The sequence below is a fragment of the Fonsecaea erecta genome (genome assembly GCF_001651985.1).
Source record: "Fonsecaea erecta strain CBS 125763 chromosome Unknown Scaff5, whole genome shotgun sequence".
In the NCBI taxonomy this organism is placed as follows: Eukaryota; Fungi; Ascomycota; class Eurotiomycetes; order Chaetothyriales; family Herpotrichiellaceae; genus Fonsecaea; species Fonsecaea erecta.
In genome coordinates this window covers 2,167,436-2,192,360 of record NW_017387248.1, presented here as the reverse complement: position 1 = coordinate 2,192,360, position 24,925 = coordinate 2,167,436, and the positions used below count along the sequence as shown (strand labels likewise).

The 24,925-nt window shown below is 54.7% G+C and overlaps 8 protein-coding genes across 8 annotated transcripts; 3 read left to right on the top strand and 5 right to left on the bottom strand.

The window, feature by feature from the left end:
- Nucleotides 1-1,031: 1,031 nt before the first annotated feature.
- On the top strand, nucleotides 1,032-4,348 carry AYL99_06853 (hypothetical protein; the record flags this gene model as incomplete). Its single annotated transcript, XM_018838362.1, has 4 exons — nucleotides 1,032-1,212; nucleotides 1,270-2,157; nucleotides 2,211-2,806; nucleotides 2,858-4,348. The coding sequence occupies 4 exons, from the start codon at nucleotides 1,032-1,034 to the stop codon at nucleotides 4,346-4,348; spliced, it is 3,156 nt and encodes a 1,051-aa protein (XP_018692922.1).
- A 653-nt stretch (nucleotides 4,349-5,001) lies between these two features.
- Nucleotides 5,002-6,441, bottom strand: AYL99_06852 (hypothetical protein; the record flags this gene model as incomplete). Its single annotated transcript, XM_018838361.1, has 1 exon — nucleotides 5,002-6,441. One exon carries the CDS (start codon nucleotides 6,439-6,441, stop codon nucleotides 5,002-5,004), a length of 1,440 nt encoding a protein of 479 aa, XP_018692921.1.
- A 308-nt stretch (nucleotides 6,442-6,749) lies between these two features.
- AYL99_06851 (hypothetical protein) lies at nucleotides 6,750-7,190 on the top strand (the record flags this gene model as incomplete). The annotated part of the gene is made up of 1 exon (XM_018838360.1): nucleotides 6,750-7,190. The coding sequence occupies one exon, from the start codon at nucleotides 6,750-6,752 to the stop codon at nucleotides 7,188-7,190; it is 441 nt and encodes a 146-aa protein (XP_018692920.1).
- A 259-nt stretch (nucleotides 7,191-7,449) lies between these two features.
- AYL99_06850 (hypothetical protein) lies at nucleotides 7,450-8,900 on the bottom strand (the record flags this gene model as incomplete). The annotated part of the gene is made up of 3 exons (XM_018838359.1): nucleotides 7,450-8,213; nucleotides 8,267-8,581; nucleotides 8,636-8,900. The coding sequence occupies 3 exons, from the start codon at nucleotides 8,898-8,900 to the stop codon at nucleotides 7,450-7,452; spliced, it is 1,344 nt and encodes a 447-aa protein (XP_018692919.1).
- A 1,972-nt stretch (nucleotides 8,901-10,872) lies between these two features.
- AYL99_06849 (hypothetical protein) lies at nucleotides 10,873-12,271 on the bottom strand (the record flags this gene model as incomplete). Its single annotated transcript, XM_018838358.1, has 6 exons — nucleotides 10,873-11,199; nucleotides 11,263-11,603; nucleotides 11,664-11,882; nucleotides 11,932-12,005; nucleotides 12,062-12,096; nucleotides 12,149-12,271. The coding sequence occupies 6 exons, from the start codon at nucleotides 12,269-12,271 to the stop codon at nucleotides 10,873-10,875; spliced, it is 1,119 nt and encodes a 372-aa protein (XP_018692918.1).
- A 1,605-nt stretch (nucleotides 12,272-13,876) lies between these two features.
- AYL99_06848 (hypothetical protein) lies at nucleotides 13,877-15,338 on the top strand (the record flags this gene model as incomplete). The annotated part of the gene is made up of 2 exons (XM_018838357.1): nucleotides 13,877-14,921; nucleotides 15,010-15,338. The coding sequence occupies 2 exons, from the start codon at nucleotides 13,877-13,879 to the stop codon at nucleotides 15,336-15,338; spliced, it is 1,374 nt and encodes a 457-aa protein (XP_018692917.1).
- Nucleotides 15,339-16,255: 917 nt separating this feature from the next.
- Nucleotides 16,256-17,742, bottom strand: AYL99_06847 (hypothetical protein; the record flags this gene model as incomplete). Its single annotated transcript, XM_018838356.1, has 2 exons — nucleotides 16,256-17,655; nucleotides 17,709-17,742. 2 exons carry the CDS (start codon nucleotides 17,740-17,742, stop codon nucleotides 16,256-16,258), a joined length of 1,434 nt encoding a protein of 477 aa, XP_018692916.1.
- Nucleotides 17,743-18,112: 370 nt separating this feature from the next.
- Nucleotides 18,113-18,974, bottom strand: AYL99_06846 (hypothetical protein; the record flags this gene model as incomplete). Its single annotated transcript, XM_018838355.1, has 4 exons — nucleotides 18,113-18,510; nucleotides 18,576-18,702; nucleotides 18,814-18,848; nucleotides 18,902-18,974. 4 exons carry the CDS (start codon nucleotides 18,972-18,974, stop codon nucleotides 18,113-18,115), a joined length of 633 nt encoding a protein of 210 aa, XP_018692915.1.
- Between the last annotated feature and the right edge of the window lie 5,951 nt (nucleotides 18,975-24,925).

Here is a 24,925-nt window from a genome sequence, read left to right as displayed (position 1 = left end):
AACTCTACTTAGAAGGGCCTGCCGTTTGGCTCCCACCCGCCAGCCCATTGGCTGTCGAGGGGCCCAGAGTGGCTTTCCTGGCCCCTATTGGCCCTCGTAGGCATGCATTGGCCTGCTCCGCACTTCATGCACCTTCGCTCGCGCTTCTCTTCGGCTTCCCTTGCGCTTCCTTTTTCCTTCCATCCCAGATCCACCCCCATTGCCAGGCCCAATTGTGCTCTGTGCTTTGTGCCACAGGGCCAACTAATCCTTGGGGGGTTCGCCCTAGACCTGTGAGGGCTCGGCCCTTTCGATTTCAACCTCTGTCGCCCCCAGCGCAAGCCAACTCGCAAGTGTCAACCACTGCGACACTGTCACCACTGTTACTACCACTTACCCTGACCTCCGGCGACTCAAGCCCGATCCTCTCTCTCCGTTTGCCTGCACAACATCACTTCTTCCAGTTCTGTGCTCATTTATTCGATCGGATCAGCAGCAGGTCCCTCTCACCACCTCATCGGAGAGCTGTCTGTGTTTCGCCCGTCTGCAGCTTCAGTCACCCTTCCCCGGCGGCACCTGCGACTACCCGGAGACTCGAAAAACTTGACAGCTGCGACCTGCCACCCACTCGCAGCTTGCCTCGCCATCCTCCCCCCCATCCACGCTCCCCGAAATCTCGACGGTATTGAATCGGCGCAGTCTGAGCGTGTTCGCCTCGTCTCATACTGGGCCTGGCCGCCTCGTCGAGCTCTTGAGACGGCGTCTCTTTTCACCGACTGCAGGTGAAAAAGAGCCCTTTACTCGCCCGCTCGTTCGAGGACCGCCGTCCTCGCGCAATGGGCCCGCAATAAGTGTGTACATTGCTCGTCGAGTTTCCTGTCGGCTCTATTGTAAATTTGTCCAGAGTTCCATAACCTCACCAAAGGAGGAAATCGCAAAAATATCGAGGTCTCACAAATCGTCCCGACGGCCGTTTGATCGCATTATGGGCCCGTAGAGGCTCTTGACGCGACGGTCTTTTCCTTCTTGCTATCTCAACCACCACTGGCGCCATGGACCCTTCCGCCTGTCGAGTGATATACATTGACGAAAGATTCAACACAGAAAGATGGATCTCCAGAGAGGGGCTGTCTCCTAGCACGCCCGCAAGAGCAGGTTCGCAGGTGGAATTCTCGGACCTGCCCCTCGACTTGCAAACCAATGTCAATGCCTTTCTGACCGTGTTCAACCAAGGTAAGCAGAGCTGCCGCTGCTTCAAGCTCCACCGTCGGCTGACGTCGAATTATCCAGTGTACGTATGTAGCTCTGGGAGGGCGTTCTCCACAAAGCTGTCCGAACTTCACGACCAGGTCAAGCTCGATTGTACTCCGATCCTCGCCTGTTTCGACGTCGGCTCCGAGTCAAAGCATGAGCACACAAAAGCAAGACCTAGATTCTTTCCATCCTCCGACTCTCCATTGCCGTCCCCGAGCTTGCTCAGGAAGGAGATCACCTTCTCCTCCGAGTCCGACGAGTCGTACGGCCTTCAACTTCTATCCCGCATAGCATCCGACCTACAGGTTGACGAGGGTGCCAAGCTGATAATACCGGTGGCGATTGTCCAACCGAAACGGGATGATTCTCATGACCACGCTGTGGATACGGAGCCCCAACCCGAGGTGTCTCGGGCACCATTTGGCCCTGAATCCAAACCTGTTGCGATCGAAGACAAGTCCGATATCATCGATGCTCAGTTAATGCTACAATGTCTGGATGCTGGCGCGCTTGACGTTGTAAAGAGCCCACTGGACAAAGCCGGGATCATGGGTCTCACAGTCCACGCGTACCGAATATACAAGAATGCGAAAAAGGAACAAGCAGGCTTCATGGCCATGGCTCGGAGGAATCGCAAGCAGTCATGGGTCGGCATGGAAGAAGAGAAACCCTATGCTTATCTTCGCGAAGCCATGGTGAAGAAACTGCTCAAGGGGATCTGCGAGCCGCAAAATATCATCGAAGATTACCAGCATCGTGACTTATATGTGCAAGAGTCGCGGAAGGAGGTTGTGGCAGAAGCTGTCGGCCGCTGGGACTTTTCTGGCCATGACTTTACGGAGGATGAACTCGTCTATGCTGGCTATTTCATTCTGAACCACTGTCTGCAAATGGAAGAGTGTGCGCAATGGAGCATGAACCAACGTGAGTACCTGCCGTCAACTGATGTCGTTGCGGCTCGCTTACCTGCGAAACAGGCGACCTCCTTCATTTCATGCAAGGCTGCCGCGTAGCCTACAACTCCTTCGTCCTCTATCACAACTTCAGGCACGCCGTCGACGTCTTGCAATCTGTGTTCTACTTCCTCCTTCAGATTGGCACGTTACCGCCATACCCTGCCGGTGCCGAACCATCCCCGTTCGCAGACAAGAAATCGCCAATAGCCCGTCTCTTAGGACCTTTTGAAGCGCTGACCCTGCTGGTCTCAGCCATTGGTCACGACGTCGGCCACCCTGGTGTCAACAACATGTTTCTGGTCAAACTGAACGCACCTCTAGCACAACTGTACAACGACCAGTCGGTTCTGGAAGCCTTCCACTGTGCGGCTTACTCTCAGATCCTCCGGCGCCACTGGCACATTGCATTCCAGGACAAAGCCCTCCGGAAACTGATGATCAGTACCATTCTCGCCACGGACATGGGTATCCATTCCGACTACATGCAGCAACTGGGCAACTTACAAGAGAAGATTCACGAGAGCGGAGCGACCGATGGGTGGTCCCCGAAGGACATTGATTGGGCACGGACTCTGGCTTGTGGGTTGTTGATTAAATGCGCTGACATCAGCAATGTGGTATGTCGCATCACCCAGCTCCTAACCCATTCCTCTTGCTCACAGTAACAGGCGCGACCGTGGTTGGTGGCCGAAAAATGGACCCATCTGCTGCAGAAAGAGTTTGCGCATCAGGGAGAGATGGAGCAAGCCGTTGGAATGGAGACGACACTCTTTGGTGGTCCGCCCGAGCTGGGCAATATGCTGAAGCTTGCTAATGGCCAGATTGGCTTCATGACCATCTTTGCACATCCGCTTTTTGCAAATGTCGCTGACATCATTCCGGCCATGCGGTTTGCTGCCGATGAGATTCTCACCAACAAGGGTGTTTGGTTTACACGGGCTGAGCACGAGAAGAAACTGCTGCTCGTGAGGAGAGGAACGGGGCTTGGTGACGGTGGCTCAATCAGTCCCAGGACTCAAAGTCCTGTCGGCCGAACGCAGGATCATGGGAAGGAGAAGCACCTGCCGACATCTCCGCTCCGAGGTCTGGACCACTCGCCAGAGAGGCCAGCCTCTGACTCTGTGCGTGGCCGGAAGAGTAGTAACACTCCTCCGCATGACGGCTCTCATGGATCGTCATTGGCAGCTGCTGCAGGCGTAGCCGTTCCGGGCGCCGATACGACAACCGGTCGACGCTCAACCCCGGAGTCCAGGCAGAATTTGACGGTGTCTGATCGGGAGCGCTCGGGCTCAGCCCTCGTCAACGGCGAGCATATTCCGGTGGAGCTTACGCTGGATGGCTCTCATGGCGGAGAGATGAATAACGATACTACCTCCAGCAGCACTCCGCGATTAGCGGTATCAACGAGTGACACTGCAGAGTCTTTACAACCTCTCCATGACACAAGAAGAGACACCGCGGTGTCCATGCGCGCAGGAACAGAGGCCATTCCAGAAGAAGCTCTGGAAGGAAATAACGCCTCAGAAGCCGAAGCCATGCATAAATTCAATTTTGCGACCTCAAAGAAAGATGAGCCAGTACGAACCTACGATCCGCAACAGCTGTACAATCCTTCACATCCCGGTCTACGGGCGAGCGCGCCAGCAAGTGACGTCGCGTCGAAGTCACCGAAGATCGGCACATCACCACCCACGAGGTCGCCTCAGAGCGACAGTGTGGCGAGCGGTGGACAGAGGGGCGGTGGTGGCGGTGAGGGGCACACGTTGACCCCCAGTGGGAGCACTGAGGCTACCAGCTACACCTCAGACAAAAGCGAAGAACTGACGAGACTTCGAAACAGTCTTCAGGCTATACGCAACCGGGCAGTAAGTGCACCGATGCACTCAGGAAGTCCGGTACTGAGACCCAGTTTTAGCATGGGCAGTAATAGCGCCACCAGCAGAGAAAGCAGCAAATACGACATCCACACGACCATTCTGAGCAACGGAGACGTGGAAGATACCAGTGCGAAAGACAGAAAAGCCAGTACCAAGACCATGGGCAGGAGACGGAGCCGACTCAAGCTGGGGCTCGCATTCTGGAAGAGGAACCGCAGCGAGAAGAGCATCGAAGGTGACAACTTGCGGCCGGATAGTCAGGGGAGCGGAGGGGCAGGGTGAGAGCGAGCTTTAATTTACGACGTTGTGAATGGCATTTATCTGGATCTTCAGACCTAGGGTTGGGCGGCACTGTCTATCAAAACACGGGGGAGGGCTGTTGAAGATATTGGGAGTTTGGGGTCGATGAGTTCCGAGCTGTTTTGTTCTCGGAGGGCTTTTGGTTGGCACATATTTGGAGCTGGATTCACGAACGCGATGGACGATTCAGAGCACGAAGGAGGAATGCGCACGGCCGCTTCTTATGATGTAACTCATGGGAAGGAAAACAACGGGTTGACAAGCATGAAGGCATGGGGGTACGAAAAGACGCAGGGAGGGCCAGCGATGAGCGCTGAGCCGAGACGAAGCTGGGCGATCTGAAGCAGACTATACCATAGGGGTATAGATATAGTGTACGATGATCAAGTTGTCGGGTTATAAAATGACGAATTGACACAGATAGACAGGCCCTCCTCTCGTCTCAAGCAGGAATAATCTATATACAGGCACAAGCTGACCTCGATTCTTTCCAAGACCGGGAACAGACAATGCGCTTGCATACCCGTCGTGATCTGGAAGTGATTGCTCCCCGTATGCTCAGTACATCCAGATTGCACTGCATCCTCACCTGACATGACGACGAGGAGAAGAAGAGCGGACTCGAGGTCACCTTCTCAGCGAAGAGCACTCTTGAACTGCTTCAAAAGGGCGCTCTCAGGCCGACGCCACGCGGAATCAACACCACCACCACCACCTTTCCCAGGCTTCCCTTCATTTCTCGTCGGCTTGCCCTCTCTTGTTACCAGGGTGCTGCCTGCCTTGCCGCTAGTACCGGGCACGTCGTCCACCACGGAGATGACGACGACGCTGGGGCAGGGATCATCTGTCTCCTCCACCTTGCCAATGTCCCACTCCCGCTGTTCGCCCTTCTTGCGCCACTTGACGTCGCGAACGTCGCCGTCGTGGTTGGGAGGTCCTCCGGCCAGGAGGGTCGAGGAGGCCGGGGAGGATGAGGATTTCTCCCACCGCTTGATCTCCTCGTCGGTGAAGCCCGCGTCTTTCATGCGCTCGGCCTGCTTGGCGCGCCAGGCCCGCCGGTCGCGCAGCGCCGAGAGGGCGGACGTCCATTCGTCATCGAGGGCGCCTCCTCCTTCTCGTTCTCCGCCCTCCTGGTCCGAGTCCAGGCCGCCATGGCCGTGCGGCGTGGAGGGGTCGTAGGTCGGGGAGAAGTGGGCGTCGATGTTGGAGCGCGACTGGTGCGACAGGTGTAGGTGTTGGTGTTGGAAACCGCGGCCACGGCGCTGCGGGGCCTGCTCATCGGCGGATGTTGGGCGGGGGCCGATCAGCGAGGCGAGAGGGTCGGAGGAGGTGGAGGATATCGAGGGCGTGCGAGTGCGAGCGCGATGGCGAGTCCTGGCATGTTTCTGCAGTCCTGGATTCGTGTCGCTGGGTGAAGAATGCCAGTGGGACTTTCGGTCGTGTCTGTGCGACGATTGCCTGTCTCTTCTACGACCCTCTTCGTTCTGCTCGCTTTGGTCCCTGCTTCGTGAACGAGATCTACTCCGGCGCGAGGAGGTGTTGTGACGAGATCGTTTACGGTCCCGTTCTTCGTCAGATTCGTCACCCTCGTCCCGGTGTCGCCGTCGCCGCCGTCGCCGCCGCCTATACTCGTCGTCTTGCTCCGTCCGCCGCTCAGGGCTCCGGCTACGTCTAGATATTCGGACTGTGTCCCGTTTGTCTCTCCGGGATCCCTTTGCGTCGTCAGTGTCATCACTCAATCGTCGTCTCTTCCGCTCCCGCTCGTGACCTTCTTCACTGTCCTCCTCCCGCCTACTGTTTCTGTTGACTCGCTCAGCGTCTCTGATCTTCCGCAGACGATTTCTCGCCTCGAATTCCTCCTTCTCCTTCAACTTCGCATTGTGGCTATCGGCTTCGCGGACCAGGGTTTTCAGGAAGCGCGTGTTCGGTTTCGGCGCCGACCCCGTCGGTCTTTTGGGCAGCAGGGCGGACAGGCCCTGGGACGCATAGCGCATCGAACTTTTCCTGGCATCCTCGACGAGGAGTTTAGCCACGTAGTCGTCGTCGTTGTCGTCAAGGTCTCCTGGAAGCGGCATGGTTCATTACCAGTCCTGCAATGTATCTTAGCAGACGACAATGTATGGCGGAGTGTCGAGCATTCTACTTACCTTGGGAGAATAAAAATGGAGTCCTGTAGACACAAGTGCGGGCACTGAAATCTTGAGCCTACGAGCCACGTGCTAACCCACACTCGGTACACTTTCCTCCTTGGAAACGCCGCAGCTTCGTCCTTCACCTCCGTGAGATGCAGGCGACTCCGGTTGCAATGTAAAAAGAAACCCCTCAGGAATCAGGAAATTGATCATCCACGCCATTTCCTGAGACCTGAGACCTCCAAATCGGTATGTGGTCCTGGCTTACACGTTTCATCAGGGTAGATCCCCTCCCCAACACCGGCTCCGTGGCTCGCGATCTCCTTGCCTCCGAGAGAACATTCCTTGCCTGGGCCCGGACCGGCCTCGGGTTCATTGCGCTGGGTGTCGCTCTCGAGAAAGTGGAAGCCCTCGCGGCTCTGTCTCCGACCCTGCTGCACCTGTCGGACTCAAGAACCAAGATTGCGGCGGGCGTCCTCGTCGCGAGCGGGAGCTTATGCGTCGGCCACGGAACCCTGCGCTACTTCTCGACTCTCCGCCATATACAAGAAGGGAAGTTCAGGCCTAACACCGGCGGGGTGAGTCTTATGGCCGTAACTTGCATTGGGATCGCCGTGGCGGGGAGTATTCTGGTCATCGAGAACGAGGCAGAAAAGACGAAAGAGCAGGAAAAACAGAAGCAGAAGATTTGACGCAATGCAATGCAGTTCAGCCTTGTCTTGTCTTCACGGTGGTCTATAGCTCAGCCCACGCCCGAGTCTATCGGTCTAGTTGTCTATCGACACACTGTCACTTATACACTTCTGACGCTGCCGACGATCTACCCTGAGTAGATCTCTGACGTGCAGCTGTCTATAGCTCAGCCCACGCCCGAGTCTATCGGTCTAGTTGTCTATCGACACATGATGGGAGGAAAGGCCACTCACTCCACTCTCCACATCCGCCAGCCAACTATGCTGCAGTGGTGCCATACGGCCTGGCTTGGGCAGACTCGATGTCGACGTATCCATAGTTGCTGGCGTCGCCCGAAGCCATTTTCTGAGCCCAGGCACCCATATCTTTCATGAAGGCGTCGACGTTTTCTTGCACCGACATGTCGATCGGCTCTTGGCCTCTCCCAACTTGCTTCATCTGTGAGCCGGCAATGACGGTGTGGAGACCAAAGTTGTCCTGATCGACCTTCTGATTGATGGCCCCGACGATCTTGCCCTCCAGCAGGTCTTTGCCCATATGGAACTCCTGGCACGCCGGTCGACCCAGTCCGACGCCATCGACCGTCTTCAATGCGTTGACCATACCGTCCAGGGTTCGGAAGCCGCCGGTGACATACGTCTTGGTTTTCTTCAGCCCGGGAGCGATCTTTTCGGCAAACTCGAGGAAAAAAGCTTCCCTCTTCCTGGTCGACTCCCGTTTGTGGACAAATGCGAGGGACTGATACGTACCACCCGACAGCTCCACGAAATCGAACTCGTTCTGCTCGAGCAGCACGCAAAGTTCTTTCGCTTCGTCGGCGGTGAATCCGCCCTCCTGGAATTCGACAGAGTTGATCTTGATTCCCAGCACGAAGCCCGACGAGGCGGGCAGCTTCTTGCGAATGGACTGTGCGATCTCGAGGATGAGCCTCGCACGGTTTTGCAAAGAGCCACCGTATTGGTCGGTTCTCTTGTTGGTCGTCTGACTGAGAAATTGGGCCAAGAGGTAGCCGTGAGCACCATCTAGACGTGTCGTGAGCACTTGCAAAGATTTCAGGGGTCATCAGGAGACTTACGAAGTTGGATTCCATCGTAGCCCGCCTTGGCTAGATACTCGGCAGCATGGGTGAAACGGTTGATGATGTCCTTGATATCTTCCTGCGTGGCGGCACGGGGCTTCGCGAATCTCATGCCCATGACTTCTCCTTCCAGTTGAACATCGCTGGCTGAGATGGGATTGGGCTCGAGTCTCTGTTCGACTTGACGGCCCGGATGGCTGACCTGGCCCACGATCAGACTTCCGTGAGCTTTCCCTTGGCTGGCGAGTTCCTTGAATGCCTCGAAGCGGGCTCCCTCGAAGGGGGCTCCTGGCGGAATGATGGGGTTTCCCGCTGGCCAGGAGGGTTAGTTTTCTGCTGTTCTGGTACAGGAGAGAGCACACATACGAGCTTCCAAACTCTTATAGTCGACCATGATATTCCCCGTCAGAATCACCCCGAACCCGCCTTCCCCCCAGCGCTGGTAGACCCGGATGAGTTCCTGGGACGGTACGCCCCGTTTCTCCAGGTTGACCGGGTCCCACGACGACAGACGCTCGGTCATGGCGGCCTTGAGGAATCGGTTGGGGGCGGTCTTGCCGCTGAACTCGAACTTCAAGGGCTGGCCCAGCGGCGAGGCGTCTTTGATCTCGGAGGGAAATCTGGCAGGCATTGCGAGAGAGGGAAGTTGAAGTGACGGTTCTAGCTGAGGAGGCCCGTAGTGGAATAGACAATGAGGAGAGTTTCAATGTTGTCTTGATGAACGAAATGGGATGTATAAAGATGACTCTCTCTCTTTCTGTATCTCTAGGGTATAATATCTCCAAGGTAACTTTATCTTTCTGTCTTTCTGTCTTTTTGTCTTTCTATCTTTCTATGTCTTGATTGACTTTGACTGACAGTTGGTTCGGGAACGGGAAGGAAGTCTCGAGAAATAGAGAGAGAAGTAGATATACTTCCGTAGCTTTATATCGTCTGTCCATTTGCCGGCCCAAAGACAAGAACAGATCAGGCCCGACCGAGGAAACACCTCTCTCCCCACCCACCCACTATTACTACTTAGTAACTACTACTCCTGTTCGAGAATCATCTGCGGACATGATGGCCGGAGTTAATGGCATTTTTGTGGTTATCGAATTCTTAATAATTGGTTCTCGGAGGATACAGGACGATGGGCGGGGCGCTCAAGGAAGAATTGCCATACCCATCCATAGGTACCGTAAAGGAAAAAAAACACCCCGGCCGTCCTCACGTCATGGATCCAATGATGAGAACTCCACCAGGTGCCACTGTATGTGTGTATGTTGTATGTCTGCCTGAGTGGCTCACCAGTGGCTCACTCGGACTGACAACATGTGCCGAGCGGACGAAATCTCTACCTCGTACAGTATACCACTTCACTCCCTCCGCCATGCCTTTTCGTCCGTTGATGCGCCTCTTCCTTTCGATGAATGAATGAATGAATGAATCATTGATTCGGGGATGTTTGTTTTTATCTCTTTGCTTTCTCCCTTCCCCTTTCCACACTAGTTAATTAATTATGCCTTTCCTCGTTTATACTCGCTCTTTGCTCACTCCCCTCTTCTTGTCTTGCACCGGCCTGCTTTGCAAGGGGGCCGGCGAGACTGAGTCCCGAATCAAAGTGGATGATGAATCAGACGAGAGACAGACAAACAGACAGACAATACCGTAAATAATACCGGCATTCACGGTTCCCAGCAGCCAAGGGGAAAGTAGGCAGTGAGGTGACGGAAATTCAATGCCGGGCGGGATATACGAATTGTGCCTGGTAATTACTCATCATTCACACCACCAGCACAAGCACAAGCACCAGCACCAACCCCAGCATGATGTATTGACCTACATCCGACATAATGATCAATAATGGAGGTAATTGGAAATTAGTATTATTCTGCCACCGAAGGCTGAACGGCGAAATACAAGATGCCGTCCCAGTGCCGCCGTCTGCGGTGATGGTAATTAGTGGGTGTTGGTTGCCTTGGATGGGCTGGCTGGGCTGGGCTCCTCGGAACGACTTTATTATTACATCGACAAATATGGGACCGATCTCCGTGCTATCATATATATTATTATTATTATTACCACTACTACTACATCCTCACGCTGTGTGAGGCGGCACAGATCAAATGGTTCCGTTGCCATTGCCACCATTTGCGCATTTTGTGTTCGACGTCTGTGGATCCTGCGAGATCTCTCTCTCTCTCTCTCTCTCTCTCCCAGGAGTGTGGAGCAGTGAGGAGAAGAAGGAGGTGTCAGGTCTACATTTGCCATCGAGGAACACGCCGTCGTCATGGTGTGACAAGAGCAGGAGAGGAGGTTGGGGTCGTAGCATGTCGCCAGCCAGCGGCATCGTACCGCTGTAACGGCTGGACTGGCGACGCTTCTTGGGGACAATGGACTGACTGAGGTGGTTTGAGATCCTGGCAGCCTCGGCCTCAAATGACGGGAGGGAGAATATGAGTGAGCAGCGTATGGCCTGTAAAGATAAAAGAGAGAGTGCATGTGAAACAACGAACGAGCCAGCCTCATCAGAGGTGCACTGTCTTTCAATTTGATGTGGCCCCCAAAACAGGTCGCAAAGAGCTTTCAATATCCTGTCAAGTTACTGTCCAAGCGTCCATTGCTCACAACTTGTCATTCTTGTGGACAATCTTGCTGTCCCTTCCAAAATGTCTCTCTACCTCCGGCAGCGTGCTGCTGCCATCGGAGAACTCCAGCTTGTCAATCCACACCTTCGCCTGCTCGAAAAACGACATCTGGATCATGTTTTGAAGCGACGAACGCAGGATGATCATTTCAACCCCCTTCCATTTGCTGGGGACGCGGTGGATGGCGGATTTGGCGGCGGACCCCATGGCGGCACCGAGGCCCTGACTGGGCGTGGAAGAAGGATGCGAAGAGCTCACGAGGTTGTTTTGCGCGCGGGTCTTCATCGTGTCCAGCGGGTAAGTCTAGTAGGTCTTGTGTCAGAATTTAGGAGACCGAAAGTTGAAAGCCCAAAACAGACAACATACCACAACCCAAGCGCCAATACCACAAATAGCTCCTGCCATCGCAATCGCGCCCGCAGAATTGGCCTTCTCAGCCCCGTAGTACGAGTTGAGTGATTGCTTCGTGGTCTCATAGACCCCGAAGTAGATGCCGCTGCCGATGACATCCCGAACCAAATGTAAGCGAAACCCGGTCCAGAGACCCAGAGGACCCTGTCGGGCGATGATTCGCTTCATGGACGTCCAGGAACTGACACGGCCGACGTTTTTGGGGCCAGCTGGCGTTGGAGATGCCGAGGTGTGATCAGTCTGAGAGGCCATGAGGACGGATGTTTGCGTGGCATTCTTGATGAGTTCGACCGGAGCTGTAAAAAGGGTCAGAATTTGTTTAGCCTCAAAAGGTTCCCGGACAGGAAAATGCATACTCAAAGCGACGGCGGTGACGGCACCCGAGACCATTCCCGCTCCAGTAAAGCATGTCATGGTGTAGATGTCCGGATAAGTGCCAGGCTTGTTGACGTGTTGGAGAGGAGATCGACCGGTGGCCGCCTCGATCCAGCCGTCAAATGTGTACTTTGCTTTCCGATAGATGGAGAATCCGAGGGCGCGTGAGAAGGTGATGGAGACCAAGGGATTGAATGTGCCTGATCGTATCAGTTTCTGCGTCCTGTCTCCCACAGGTCTTGCTCTTACCAGCCCAGAATCCACGAATGCCTTCGGTTCGGTATGTGTATTTGGTGGCTTCCAGCGCATTGGCAAAATGACGCCTGGTCGCTGTTATTAGCACGACTTCCACCCACCCAGCTCGGATTGCGTCGCTTACGATTGCATTCGAACTTTGACATTTTCAAGAGGAGCCTGGAGACTTGTCAAATGGGGTGTTCAACGCGGTCATTTCCAGGCCACTCACCCCTGCCACCACGGCCAAGGCGCATGCGGGAGCGGACGAGAGAACCTGTCTGTACTTTTTCGTGTAGTAGATTCGAGTATCGGTCGAGCTCCAGCCGGTGTCTAGCTTCGAATGGGAAGCCATAGCTATCGGTGGTTGCGATGACTTGGATGGAAGTTTGGAAGTTGAATCGTGAACGAGGGGCGAGGTATCTTCGGTGGTTTTGCTGGCATGATTCATCGCCCCGGCGATGGTGGTCGTTTACTGACCACAGGACAGGCAGAAAAATGGACGTAGGTGTGACTTTTCTTTCTCCTGTCGCGGGACGCTGGCGAGCACAATATTATTTTTTCACCACTGCCCTGTCCCAGTCCTGCTCGCCTACACGCACAAATGGGCTGCGGAGCCCGATGGAACGCAAGATAGATCTCTCAATCGCTGTGACTGAGAAGATCCCTCTGCGTTCCACACTCCATCACAGGCCCGGGGTTGTTCAAACTCTTTCTCCCTCGCAACAATGCTGACGGGGGGGGTTTCTGTCAGAGCACAAGACCACTTCCTGGAAACGGCACCGAAGCGTTCAGGAGGGAAATGGCGTGCTGTGACAGTCGAACAGGAGGTAGCTCCTTTGTCAATTGAACAAACAGACTAGGGGACGGGATCTTCGTGAGGTCAGGGGGGCGACAACTGCGGGAAGCGGACGATGCTGCAGACGGCGATCCTAAGAGGGGCAGACAAAAAGTCTTGACCTCACTGCCCAGGATGGAAGAGCTGGAAGCTTGTTGTCGGGGTCGAGAGCATGTGTCAACAGGTAAGAGCACAAAAGAGAGAGATAGAGAGAGACAGAGAAAGAGGAGAACAAAGCAACTTCTAGAGCATCAAGGGCCGAGCAAGAATGAGAAATGCCATGCCATGTGCAATGAGCCTGGCTGCACACAAGAGGTGTCAACTGGCAGCGTGTGGGCATTGGGCATTTTTTGGTAAGGGATGAATGCATCAGGCCGTGGGCTCGCTATTGGAGCGAGAGCCATGGGTGGGGGTAGCTAACCGTGTGTCTGCCAATGGGCGCACTAGGTCATCTCCAGGCCCAGAGCGTGACGTCGAATGCTGTCCAGGCGTGGCCTAATTGGACCTGTTAGGCATCAGACCCAAAGCTTGGTTCGTCATCTGGGCGGTCATGATTCGCATGTCGATTGACCGTTTCCAATCACACCATGCATTTTGTCTGGGGTCAAGAAAAGAGCGGAAGAAAGAGAGGGGGGGAAGGGGATGCAGGGACCAGAGACGAGACAGACGAGAAGAGACGGTGAGCCAAGAACAGATCCCACCCTGAGGGGAGCACGGCAGTCGGGGGTATATTAATCCTCCGCCCGGAAAAACATAGCGGCGACAGCGACAGCGAGCTAGGCACCACCAGTGCCTGAGAGTCAGTGCCTAGGCAGTGAGTCTAGGCACCCGAAGAGTACTCTGTACAAAAGACCCCGCAATGACTGTGGACTGCCCGCCTTATCGGTCCACGGCCATCACTGCCGAGGTCCCTTTATCAAAAAATGCCGAAGACGAAACGAGGCTATAACCAGCATTTCACCAACAGTACAGACTATTTTTTTTTCCCCTTGGATCACAAAACATTGAATCTATATCTTACCCGGCTGTCTCCTTCTCATCCTCGTCCTGGTTGTCCCTGCGCCACATACCTGTCCTCGTCAGTCCATCCATCCAGTTGACACCCCCGTCTCACCACACACGATGCCTCGCAAACCATCTCCCGTCTACGTGCTCGGCGTGGGCATGACCAAGTTCATCAAGCCCCGTGGCAAGGTCGACTACCATGAGCTCGGGTTCGAGGCCGGTATCAAGGCCATGTTGGACGCCCAGATCAACTACGACGATGTCGACCAGGGCGTCGCTTGCTACTGCTACGGCGATTCCACCTGCGGCCAGCGCGTCTTCTACCAGTTCGGCATGACCCAGATCCCCATATACAACGTCAACAACAACTGCTCGACGGGCTCGACCGGTCTGAACATGGCCCGACAGGCCATTGCCTACGGCGCCGCAGATTGCGTGCTGGTCGTCGGCTTCGAGAAGATGTCCCCCGGAAGTCTGCAGGCATACTTCAACGACCGCGAGAACCCCACCTCGACCACCAACGCCATGATGAAGGCCACGCGAGGCGTCACCAATGCCCCTGGTGCCGCTCAGCTCTTTGGCAACGCCGGTCGCGAGTATATGGAGAAGTATGGTGCGAAGGCTGAAGACTTTGCCGAGATTGCCCGCGTCAACCATGAGCACAGCAAGAGGAACCCATACTCGCAATTCAAGGACGAATACACCCTGGAGCAGATTCTGAAGTCCCCCATGATCCACCCGCCCTTGACCAAGCTCCAGTGCTGCCCGACCTCGGACGGTGGCGCCGCCGTGGTGGTCGTTTCGCAAGATTTCCTCGACAAGCGACCGCACCTCAAGCCCCAAGCTGTCTTGATCGCCGGCCAATCGCTCGCCACCGACTCGCCAGACCTCTTCAACCGCTCCAGCATCGACCTCGTCGGCTACCAAATGTCCGTCTACGCCGGCAAACGCGCCATGGACGAGGCCGGCATCACCCCCAACGATGTCCAAGTCGTCGAGGTCCACGACTGCTTCAGCGCGAACGAGATGTGCGTGATCGACGCTTTGGGGTTGTGCCCCAAGGGTAAGGCCCACGAGCTCGTGAGGAACGGCGACATCACCTACGGAGGCAAATATGTCATCAACCCTTCGGGCGGTCTCATTTCCAAGGGTCACCCACTCGGTAAGCCGGCCCTTCCCACCCTTCTCCTTCCCCATTCCTTCTCCTCTCTACCATCACATCTTCGAAAATGCTAACAAATCACCAACAGGAGCCACCGGTCTAGCCCAATGCGCCGAGCTGACGTGGCACCTGCGCGGCTGGGCCAACAACCGCCTGGTCAAGGACACCAAGTACTGCCTGCAGCACAACCTGGGGCTGGGCGGCGCCGTGGTGGTGACGGTGTACAAGCGCGCCGACGGCCAGGTCGCCACGCCTGTGTCCGACGCCGAGGTCGCCCGCCTCACCGGCCTAGGCTACAACCCGGCCACCGAGGCCAAGGGCTTCACCGCCGAGCAGGTGCGCCGTACCGTCAGCCAGAAGCAGTTTTCCGACTGGGCCGTCCAGGACGTCCAGAGTAAAGTCCAGGCGCGGTTTTAAAGAAGAAGAAAGGAACAACAAAAGCAAGGCCGACTTATATAGTTAAGTTACTTGTTAGTTACTGCCTCCTGCTCTGCTCTGCTCTGCCCGTGTTACATACATAGGTTACCTCGCCGGATCAGAAGAGAAGAGGGACCCTCGCCGGGCATGTCCTTCCTGCCTGCCCTTTTCCTCAAGGAGGGGGTGGTGTTTTGTGTATAGAACGAACGAAAGCAATGCAGCATGCATTCATGGACATTTTCACAGTTGAAATCAGAAATTAACTCGGTGCTCTCTCCCTTCTCCATCGTTTGCGTCCCAGAACCTGCCTGTATTACGTGATCTATTTTATCACATTCCCATTTCTGGCCTCCAGCACCAAGAACCAGAATTGACCATACGTCTCGAAGCTGAGCACAATGCCAACGTGCAAAGGTCAAGGTTTCCAGAAAAAGAAAAGGCGGAGAGAGAAAGGGAGAGGTCCCAAACGACACCGTTTCAAAGGGGACTGGACTCGCCCGTCTTGCAATCATTGTGTCTCAACACAGCTCTCGCATACATACATGCATTCCTGCAGGTAAAAAAAAGGGATGGGGGGAAAGGGGGTATCATGTTCTATCATCCTTCTCAGAAGCTCCCGTACCACACACAGACAGCGCCCTGCAAGGAAAAAGAAGAGAAAAAAAACTCCACGCATAATAATCATGTACTCGGGTTTGAAAAAAGAAAACCTCCAACCCGCATCAATAGGTATCAATAGGTATCGACCTGCCGCCGTGAAAAAGCATCCGTCGTCTCATGAACTTGGACTGTTTTGTTCCATCCTCGCTCGCTCGCGTGTCTCACCGCTGCTATCGTGCTGTTTTCTCGTTCCGAATACGAATCATGCAAGCACACCGCCGTAACTCATTCGACCATTCTTCCTCTCTCTCTTTCTCTCATTTCTCGCCCGGGGGCGATGTCGTCGTCTTGTCCTGGTCCTGGTCCTGGTCCTTCTCCAAAGCTGCTGTTGCTTCTTCCAGTGCAGAAGCACTTGTATACACGGTTCCACCCAGGCCATCGCGCTGCTCATCAGCCAGGGGACTCGTTGGGGCAGTGAACATTCCGGGTATGTTGCCGTTCTCATTCTCGGATTCGCCGACCTTCTCCATGCCTCGATCCCTCTCCTTGTCCTTTTCTTTCTCGCGCTCCTTCTCTCGGTAACCACCAATGCTCCCGCTCAGACTGTCATTTCGCCCATGACTCGCACCGGCGCCCAGGAGATTGCTCCTCACACTCGCATTGTCGCCGCCGTATTTGCTCCCAATGTAGCTATTCCGCTCGCTCGCCAGCGCCGGGGCGGTCACTCCACTGGCCGAGATCAGACTGGAGCGTTCGGCGTTCAAATTTGAACGCGTCGTGTGCGCCGTATCTCCACGCAGAGACGCCGTGTCCGTCGCGGCAGATGTAGGGTGAATGACCGTGCCGGAGAGCACAGACAAAGGAAGAGACTCGCGACTGCCCCCGAACATGGATGCCGGGGCGAGTGCTTTTATAGACGCATTGGTGTCGACCGAATTCCTTCGTCGGCGTTTCGATGAAGATGCCAGTGTGAGGATAGAGGCGTCGTCTGTCAGGACATTATTGGCTATGGCGGAGTGGTAGGTTGTCGGATGCGTGTGGGGAGCAAGATGCGCTGGGACGGCCGTTGCGGGTTGTCCACCGTAGTAAACGGGATTGCTTGTCGCAGTCGAGCTATGGGTGAGCATGGGAGTCCCACCGGGATTGTTGTAGTTGTTATTGTTGTTGTTGTTGTGGTGCTGCGACGGAGCGGCAATCGATTGCACCGTGGTCAGGGTTGTGGCCATGGACCGGATCGACGGCGCAGGGGAAGAAAATGTGCTGTCTCTGCCGCCATCGGTCTTTGTAGCTACCGTCGCACTTGTCCCTACTCCTGACGGGGCTGCATCTGACAGGGCCGTCTCTGCTTGTGTGGCCAAGGTAGGCGCTCTGGATTTGTTGCCGCCGGTCTGGCTGTCGTGGGAGATGGACACTGAGTGTTTGCTCTGAGAGTGGGACAGGGAGCTGTGTCTCGATCGTTGGGAGGTGGCCATGTGCGTGGAGAACGACAGGTGGCCATTTGTGGTATTACTGTGACTGTGAGGCTCGCTGAGGCGCGAGGAGAGAGGGTAGGGATTGTTTTTCGCGATGTTGCCCTTCTTGGACTTGATGGTCATGGGGAGGGTCGCGTAGCGCCGTGTACTTGGGCCACTCTCGGCGGTCGAGTCGGTATGCAGCGTCTTGAGACTGGCAAGTCGGCGCATCCAGGTGGTGAACGGTCGTCGGCGGCCATGTCGGTCTGGATGAGGTTGGAGTGAGCACGGTCTGAGTCGCAGAGGGTGAATTGCTTACCGTGAGGCCGAGGAGGCGCCTCCGTAGAAGCCATAGAAGAAAGATGCGACAGTCCGGCAATAGGTACGAGAGGACAGTCGCTAAATGCGGGCTCGCAGAGACTCTGAAGGTGCGCAGAAAGTGAGGCCGGTGGGAAGTGGGAGTGAGTGAGGTCAGGCTGCCAGGTTCCGAGTGGGCGCGTTGGCTGTATGTGTGTTGTACAAAGACAAAGAGAGAGATCTACCCGAACCCTCCGATAAGGACAGTCTCAACTAATATAATACACCACTGGACGAGAAAAGGAGATGCAGAATCAACATGCGGTTTTAGGGTCCCATTATTTGAAATGATCCGGGGATCTCGCTTCAAGAGCGTCGGCTGTTTCATTGCTCCGCCTCAATTCTCCACGTGGCACGACTCTAGCTCTACATAAAGTCGTCCTCGAAGAACGACGGGTCTCGGTCCTGGTTGCTCACCATGTTCTCCTCCCGCATCATGTCGTCGTACGCATGATCCTTCTGCCATCGGAGCTCTTCCCGTCGCTGTCTCTCGTCGCGATCTTTCGCCTTCTGCTCTTCCCGTGCCATCCTCTCTGCCTTGCGTTTCTCTCTCTGGTCTGCCTCCCGCTCCGCTCTCAGGTCTGGAAACCGCTCTTGTCGAGTCTTGTTCAGTCGGTTGACGATGGGGTTTTGTCTCACCGCCACGTGGACCTTCTTCACCATCTTGGGGTCGTGAAACGATACTTGACCGGTAGCCATCGAGGCGTCCTTTCGCAGATTCGACCAAGGCGTGTAGATGACTGTAATATTGTCTTTCTTGTTGCCTAGATCATGGTCAATGGATTTGATTGCTCGTGTTCCCGTGCTCCTTTTGGCCTCCTCCGCCTACCTTCAATCGAGTTGGCCTTGGTCAATTGCGCACAGTCTTCAAGCAACGCCTGGGGAATCGAGGTCCACGATTCACCAGGTTTTAATCGCAGGTAGACATGGGCACTCGAGAGGTTGTCAACGTGAAACTATCCAATATCAGAGATACGTGTCCCTGAGTCCAGCTAGATGTGACATTTACCCTTGCAGGAGTAAGTCTTCGTCGACCAAGGCCATATGGTTGGGAAGCCTCACCAAACATCCTCGTCCCAACCAAACTTGATTAGATCCTCATCTGTATCCACGGTCAGACATGTGTAGTTCGTGGCTGGTTGACGCAATGCACACTCTCAACCTTGTCCTTCCCGACGTAAATAAAGGCCGGGGGATCGACTACCGACGACTTGAAATAGTACACCATCCTGGCCTTCTTGGATGTGGACACAGATGGGCTTGGAATTGGTAGCAGATTGGAGGTCAAAGCGCCAGGCTCTCACGGAGTACGATCAGCCCAAGCTCTCTATCGAGAGTTCGCCAAGATGGAAGGTCGCAAAGGTTATTGACTCTGTTGTGAAGTTGAGGTCAATCAAATCACACGGTCCCCCTCGAGATTTCTTCTAGAAGCGAGGCGCACACTGCGACCGTCTGATTCTCCGTAATACGAGGAGTCCGGCGCAGCATTCTCCCCGTTGCGTTGTTGTCCTTTTCATGGGCTTCGCCCTTCAATTCAATCCGGGGCTGGGTCTTTGCAAACATGACCAGAGTCAGGTTTATTCAACGGATCGATTGCAGTCGAAGCGATTTACTCATGAGCGAAGCCATAAGGGGCGGCAATGCAGCTGATCAACATCCAACATGTCGACAGACGGCAAATATGGGGAGCAAGCCTCTGGGTTTGCCTCCCTCTCATTCTATGGACTTTGTGAGTGGCAGCCGTGAGAGTGTTGGCTACTAGCTGGCCTTCAATGTCGTTCTATCTCCGTCGACTTTGTTACGGCGGGAAGAGGGAACAGAGCCACACCAAGCTGCTTGAATCGCGTTGCGAAGCACAGAAGACCGTGTCACTAGGAGATTTGCAAGAAGCCGTTGACAGAGACCGCAAAATGACCCAATGACGCTGTTTTCAGCCAGTTCGACACGATGGAGGAGGAAGGAAAAGGTACGTTTTCCAACACTAGAAGTGGATTCACGTCACCACTTGCAGGTGGTTGTAGTCACCAGCACCCAGCAAGCCATGACCACCTATAAATCAGGTTCATCTCGTCGGTTCGGTGGAAAGGAAATTGGCCATCGTCAACGCTTGCGCAAGCCTTGTTGATCTCCCGTGATTCGAGCCCGTCGACATCAGTGCTTACCAACCTTTCGGAACTACTCCGCCAGTCACTGGGGAGATATGGGCTCATTGTACAAAATCGTGTACGGTCCGAGGGTTTGGACTGACAAAGATTCCATTTTCCTTGAGAGAAACCGGCACATTCGGTCTATGATTTGTGGCAGCATCCAAGGTCCAATACAACAAGAGAGGGCACCCAGCCCAGGCTGACAACCGATCCAGACGGGAATAACAGTGTATCAACCTGGCCGTGAGAGCGGACGGCGAGAATACTGAATCGTAGTTCCACTTTTGCGGTTGCGGTTGACGCTGTGCTGGGAGATGGATCCAACAGAGGTCTAGTCTGGTGCGGGTAGCGTGGATGGGGGAGTCTCGAAAAATCAGGTCCTTCGTCGGGACATCGTGTGAGGCTGGACAGTTCGAGCGATCTTTAAGCTTGTCTCCTCAGAGTCTCCTAGATTTCAAGTTATGGCCGTGCAACATCTCGCATTTTGTCCCAGATGGCTGAGCTTTGTGATGGGGAACTTCCTCTACTCGTAATGGCGATGGCGATTCCATAGTCCTAGGTAAGAACTGGCTAACCACGCGGATATCCTGTGAACAACCAGGGTGACGCAAAGAGTTGACTCCATGCAAGTCTCGCTGAAAGTAAAGTGGAAAGGTATATCAGCCTTGCCGCCGTCGCCAGAACAGCTCACAGATTGCAGTGCACTTCGCTGCTGTACATATCAATGGAGAAGCATCCTCATAATGAACGACTAAGCATTGAACGTCGATCCCGGTCCTCGATCAAAAGCAATCGTAGGGGGATCGGGCTTTTGAATCGGAAAAACGGCAAGGAAACTTCAGCTCCCCACCACTGCGAAGTGGTTTGTAAGCTCTTGATTGAAGGCAGAGATTGCGGAATATCGGCCCACAACGTGCAGAGCCATCTGATGACAATGCTCAGAGACGCCAGTAAGTCATGCGAGAAGCTGAAACCGCCATGGCTCCAGGCGAGCCAAGATCGCAAGATTCTCCATGCAGGGTTACTTCGTGGTACCAGTCGCATACCGTCCACTGTCACTTATGCTTCAATTACGAAGTTTTTTGGTCAAGTGTGTCTAGGCGCAGACGTGGATCTCACCTTGGATTGTCGCGAGGAACATGGACTCTGTCCAATGGTCCAATAGGATCGGCGAAGAAGAACTTTGGCGCTGGACCTGTGAAAGTATCAGCCAAGTCGTCGACGGAGACGACAATACTTAATGTCATGAGCCTATGCAACCGTGAGTCGAGTTCCCAGAATGGAATGAATAACGAAGCAGCTGAGTGGGTTTTGGCGTGGTTGGGAAACCCTTCAGGTAGAGATTAGGGTCCGAATTCAAGGTTTGGGGCCTGGACAGTTGGCTCTCCAGCAACAATATTTGTCATTTTGCAGAGTCTTCCCATCAGATGGTCGTGTTCTGTTTGCTTCAATCTGGGTTCAAGATGGTCCTACGTAGCTCCATGACCCAGTCAAACCCGAGCACCCCAGTCAGATCCCGTGTTAAGCTTTACCCCCGGCTATGACGGGCAACCCACGAAGGACGAGAGTTGTTGAAATGTCAGAGGCCCCAGCCGATCAAGCCAGTGGAGGTGGGGTGACGTCCCCAGGGGTGTCAACCACACGTACCTCGTACAGGACGATGAATGCATGACAGCTCGACGTCTGTGAGTGTGAGAGGGCGACTCGGGGGCTGACTTCTAGGCAGCCGGTTGGTCCTTGGCTCAAATTAGAAGTCCTTTGGCGTTGAATAGCATGAGGAAAACAAGAGCCCCCGCATCAACAGACGCAGATAGAGCCGCATAAGTCAAATATGGCAGGAGGTTGTTGTCCAATGGGTAGGTTGGTGACCAAAGCTCAGGAATGTGGCATGGTAACTTCAGATGGGGCAGCCGCTCGCAACCAGTAGCCTCCCCCTTGTTAGTCTAGTGAGCTAACTTAGTTGTTGGATAGACGGCAACGAGGAATATTACATCCTCTTCCACTGACCGGTTAAGGTAACAGACAGCAGCCTCCGTCGGCCTGTGCCAGCTGGGGATTGACTTTCAGCTCTGATCCATGAACTTAAGGCGTCTTCACGAGGTGTTGATTTCAACCGAACCTCGAACCAAATGAGTCCTTAGTCAGGTGCGAAAAGCTCTGAAGAAACCGACGGGCACCCGGATTTCCCCTAGGCACACACCCATGTCGTTGGGAGCCCCACGGCGTGCTCACTTTCCCAGTTTCCACTGCCGAAGACGGCGAATGGGAGAGATCCAAGCGTCTGATCCTCACCGGGTGAGCGTGCCGGGGCGCACGTTCTTGCCGTTCTGTCAGTGACGTCCCAGCTCGTATTGTCAGAGCGCCCTCGTGGCTGCGTTGCTGGCTTCTGCATATAGTTACACAAGGTCCGGCGTCCGCGATAGCCCCCCTTCTGCACAAATTGCTCTGGCCGTTGGGCCCGAGTGGTGTCCGGTCCTCCATGCCACTCCAAGACAGGCACGCCGAGAGGCCATCATTAGGACTCCTGGGTTGAGGAGTTGCCTATCCGTATTCCAGCACCCACCGGTTCGAACCCTCCAATCGGCTCGCCACACTAGAGAACTTTCTCATGGCCTGCTGCATCATTCCTGAATTTTGGATTCTGGAGAGAGTAGCAGATGGTGATGATAGATTCGGTTAGCCACCTGTTTTGCCTTGGTAAATCATACGATTGGGTGTGAGAGCATAGCCGGCAACTGCATTCTGGCGGAATCCCATGACTGAGTCGACACAATTCCTAGGGATCCGAAAACCTCGGAAGGCCGTGGGTCTCGAGGGTTCCCGGTTTTCCAATTCCGCCGTGAACATCCAAACTCGGTATCGAAGTCCGCATGTATCAGCCAGAGCAACATGTCCTGACTGGCCTGGCAGAAAGAAAGCTGGGTGACTAATTTCGAAGTCTAGCATGAAGGAGTAGCAGGAAATGGCGTGGACAAGATGCAATTGTTCAGCTGGGCCACTCGTACCACCGGCAGACAAATACCTTCTTGCAACCACGGCCCCAGCCGGCCGGCGGCCCCAAGAACAGTTATGCATCCCAGTCCATGTCCCGCAGATAAGTGTCTCGCCATTCAGCTACCGCAAATGGGTGGTAGGGTCTGTCCGTCCAGTCATGTTCTCTGTGTCGCATCCACAACTCCTTTGAGGAAAAGGCCTACAGGTGCGGATCGTCGGTGCAGCATCCTCGCGTATGCCAACGAAGGTCACAGGGAGCCCACAGCGTTGGGTGTGGGATGACCGGCGTCGGCTAGGCTCGGCGTGATTCGCTATCTCATTTCATTCATACCAGACCGTTGTCATGTGGGATCCAGACTCTTGCGACATCCCGACTGTGATGCTTGTTGTTTCTAATCTTTTCAACAAATGCACCCTGGTCGGCCCGCTCCTGGCATGGTGCCATGTCAATCATGATTTTCATCTGATCTCGACATCTCGTCTGCCCTTGAAATTGAGCATTGACAAATCTTGATGACTGTACTTGTAGCGAGCGCGGCATCCTTTGTCTGACCCGACGACACCTTTGAATCGCCTCCGTATTCCACGAGCACACCTGAGAGGAGACAGGCTAGCCAGCGTGTCAACGATCTCGGCATAGACAGCGGTTTTGACGTAGGGAAACAGATTGTCGAGGCATGATCGATCTTCGATATGGCCCCCCGAAAAAGCTGCGTGCATTAGCTCCGTGTGATACTTTTTTGGTTGCTTGGGCCGGCCGACTCGGAAGTCTTGACACTTTGGCAACGTGCCCCCGAGCCTCGCACCTATGATATCTCCCGAACTCGTGGGGAGACGTTGCCCGATGGTCCAGCTCCGGAGTCGCCATCCCAGATTCGAGAAAGGCTTTGCTGTGCTCCAGCCCAACCAAGGCGCCATAGCCAGTAGGGCGCAGCCCAGCATCCCCGGCACACGTGTATCCTGTTGCCAGCCCCAACCTGTGGTATACGAGACATCACATTCCGGATGCCAAAGTCTATGACAACGTAAGGTTTGATGGCTCGCTGGACCCAGACCTGAGCACCGTGATAGAGTTCTAATAGTGGTCGGAATTCACCCGGAGTCACAGGCCAGTCAACCTGTACAACCCAGCAGCTGTTTGATTGCGGGTGTGACTTGGAAGTTTGCGGCAGGATCCGAGAGTCGATACTAGCTTTTGGTGGCCCCTTCGCTCCCAGCTTGCGAAAGCCGTTGGCACTGTGACCTGTGACAGAAGAAGCAGAGAAAAATCAACACTGACCTCGGGGACTCAGAACTCTGTATCTCTTGAATCACACCGCACCGCTGTTGCTGCTCCATCCCTGCCCCAGTGTTTCTTCTCGCGAAGTTTAAATCCGAAAACTCAATCCTAACGCAAATCCACCTCGCCCACCCTGGAGAGAGTGTGTGACAGGCCCTTGACCGCCTATCGCGAATTGGGGGGAAAAAATGGAAGGTTGCTGACCAGATAAAGGCCATGTGCAATCATCTAGAAAGGATTTCATCCTGTGTAAATCACTCGCTGTTCCGTGGCCCGGTGCGTGCCCTGAACATCGTCCGGCGGACTCTGCTGAAGATCGATTTTGGCACCACCACACAAGCCATGGTGCTCCCCCCCTCCGTGATCGAGTGGTAGTCCTTCACGTTGCATGATCAGACGCCTCTCCAGCCTCTCCAACCATGCCTCTCTAGCCTATTGGACATTGCCTTTGAGACAGGTCATGGTCACATTGCTCTCGTAGGGTGTTTCCCTGTTGACTGTCAACCAAAGGGGTATACTCCACGCTGTACGACCATCCTTCCTCCGACCTTGTTTGTGCCCAATATCTCCACGGGTGACGTTGCTATGAGGCTCTGACTCAGCTTAGAAAAACCCCAGATCCTGGACCTGTGCTCGAAACCTGGAGATGCTTTTCCAGCCGATATCTCACTTACCGTCAAGACGTTGACGGACAACACGCGAACAGAATCTCTATATCCCAGAATTCATTGCTCACCCAGCTGCGTACCACCACCAACA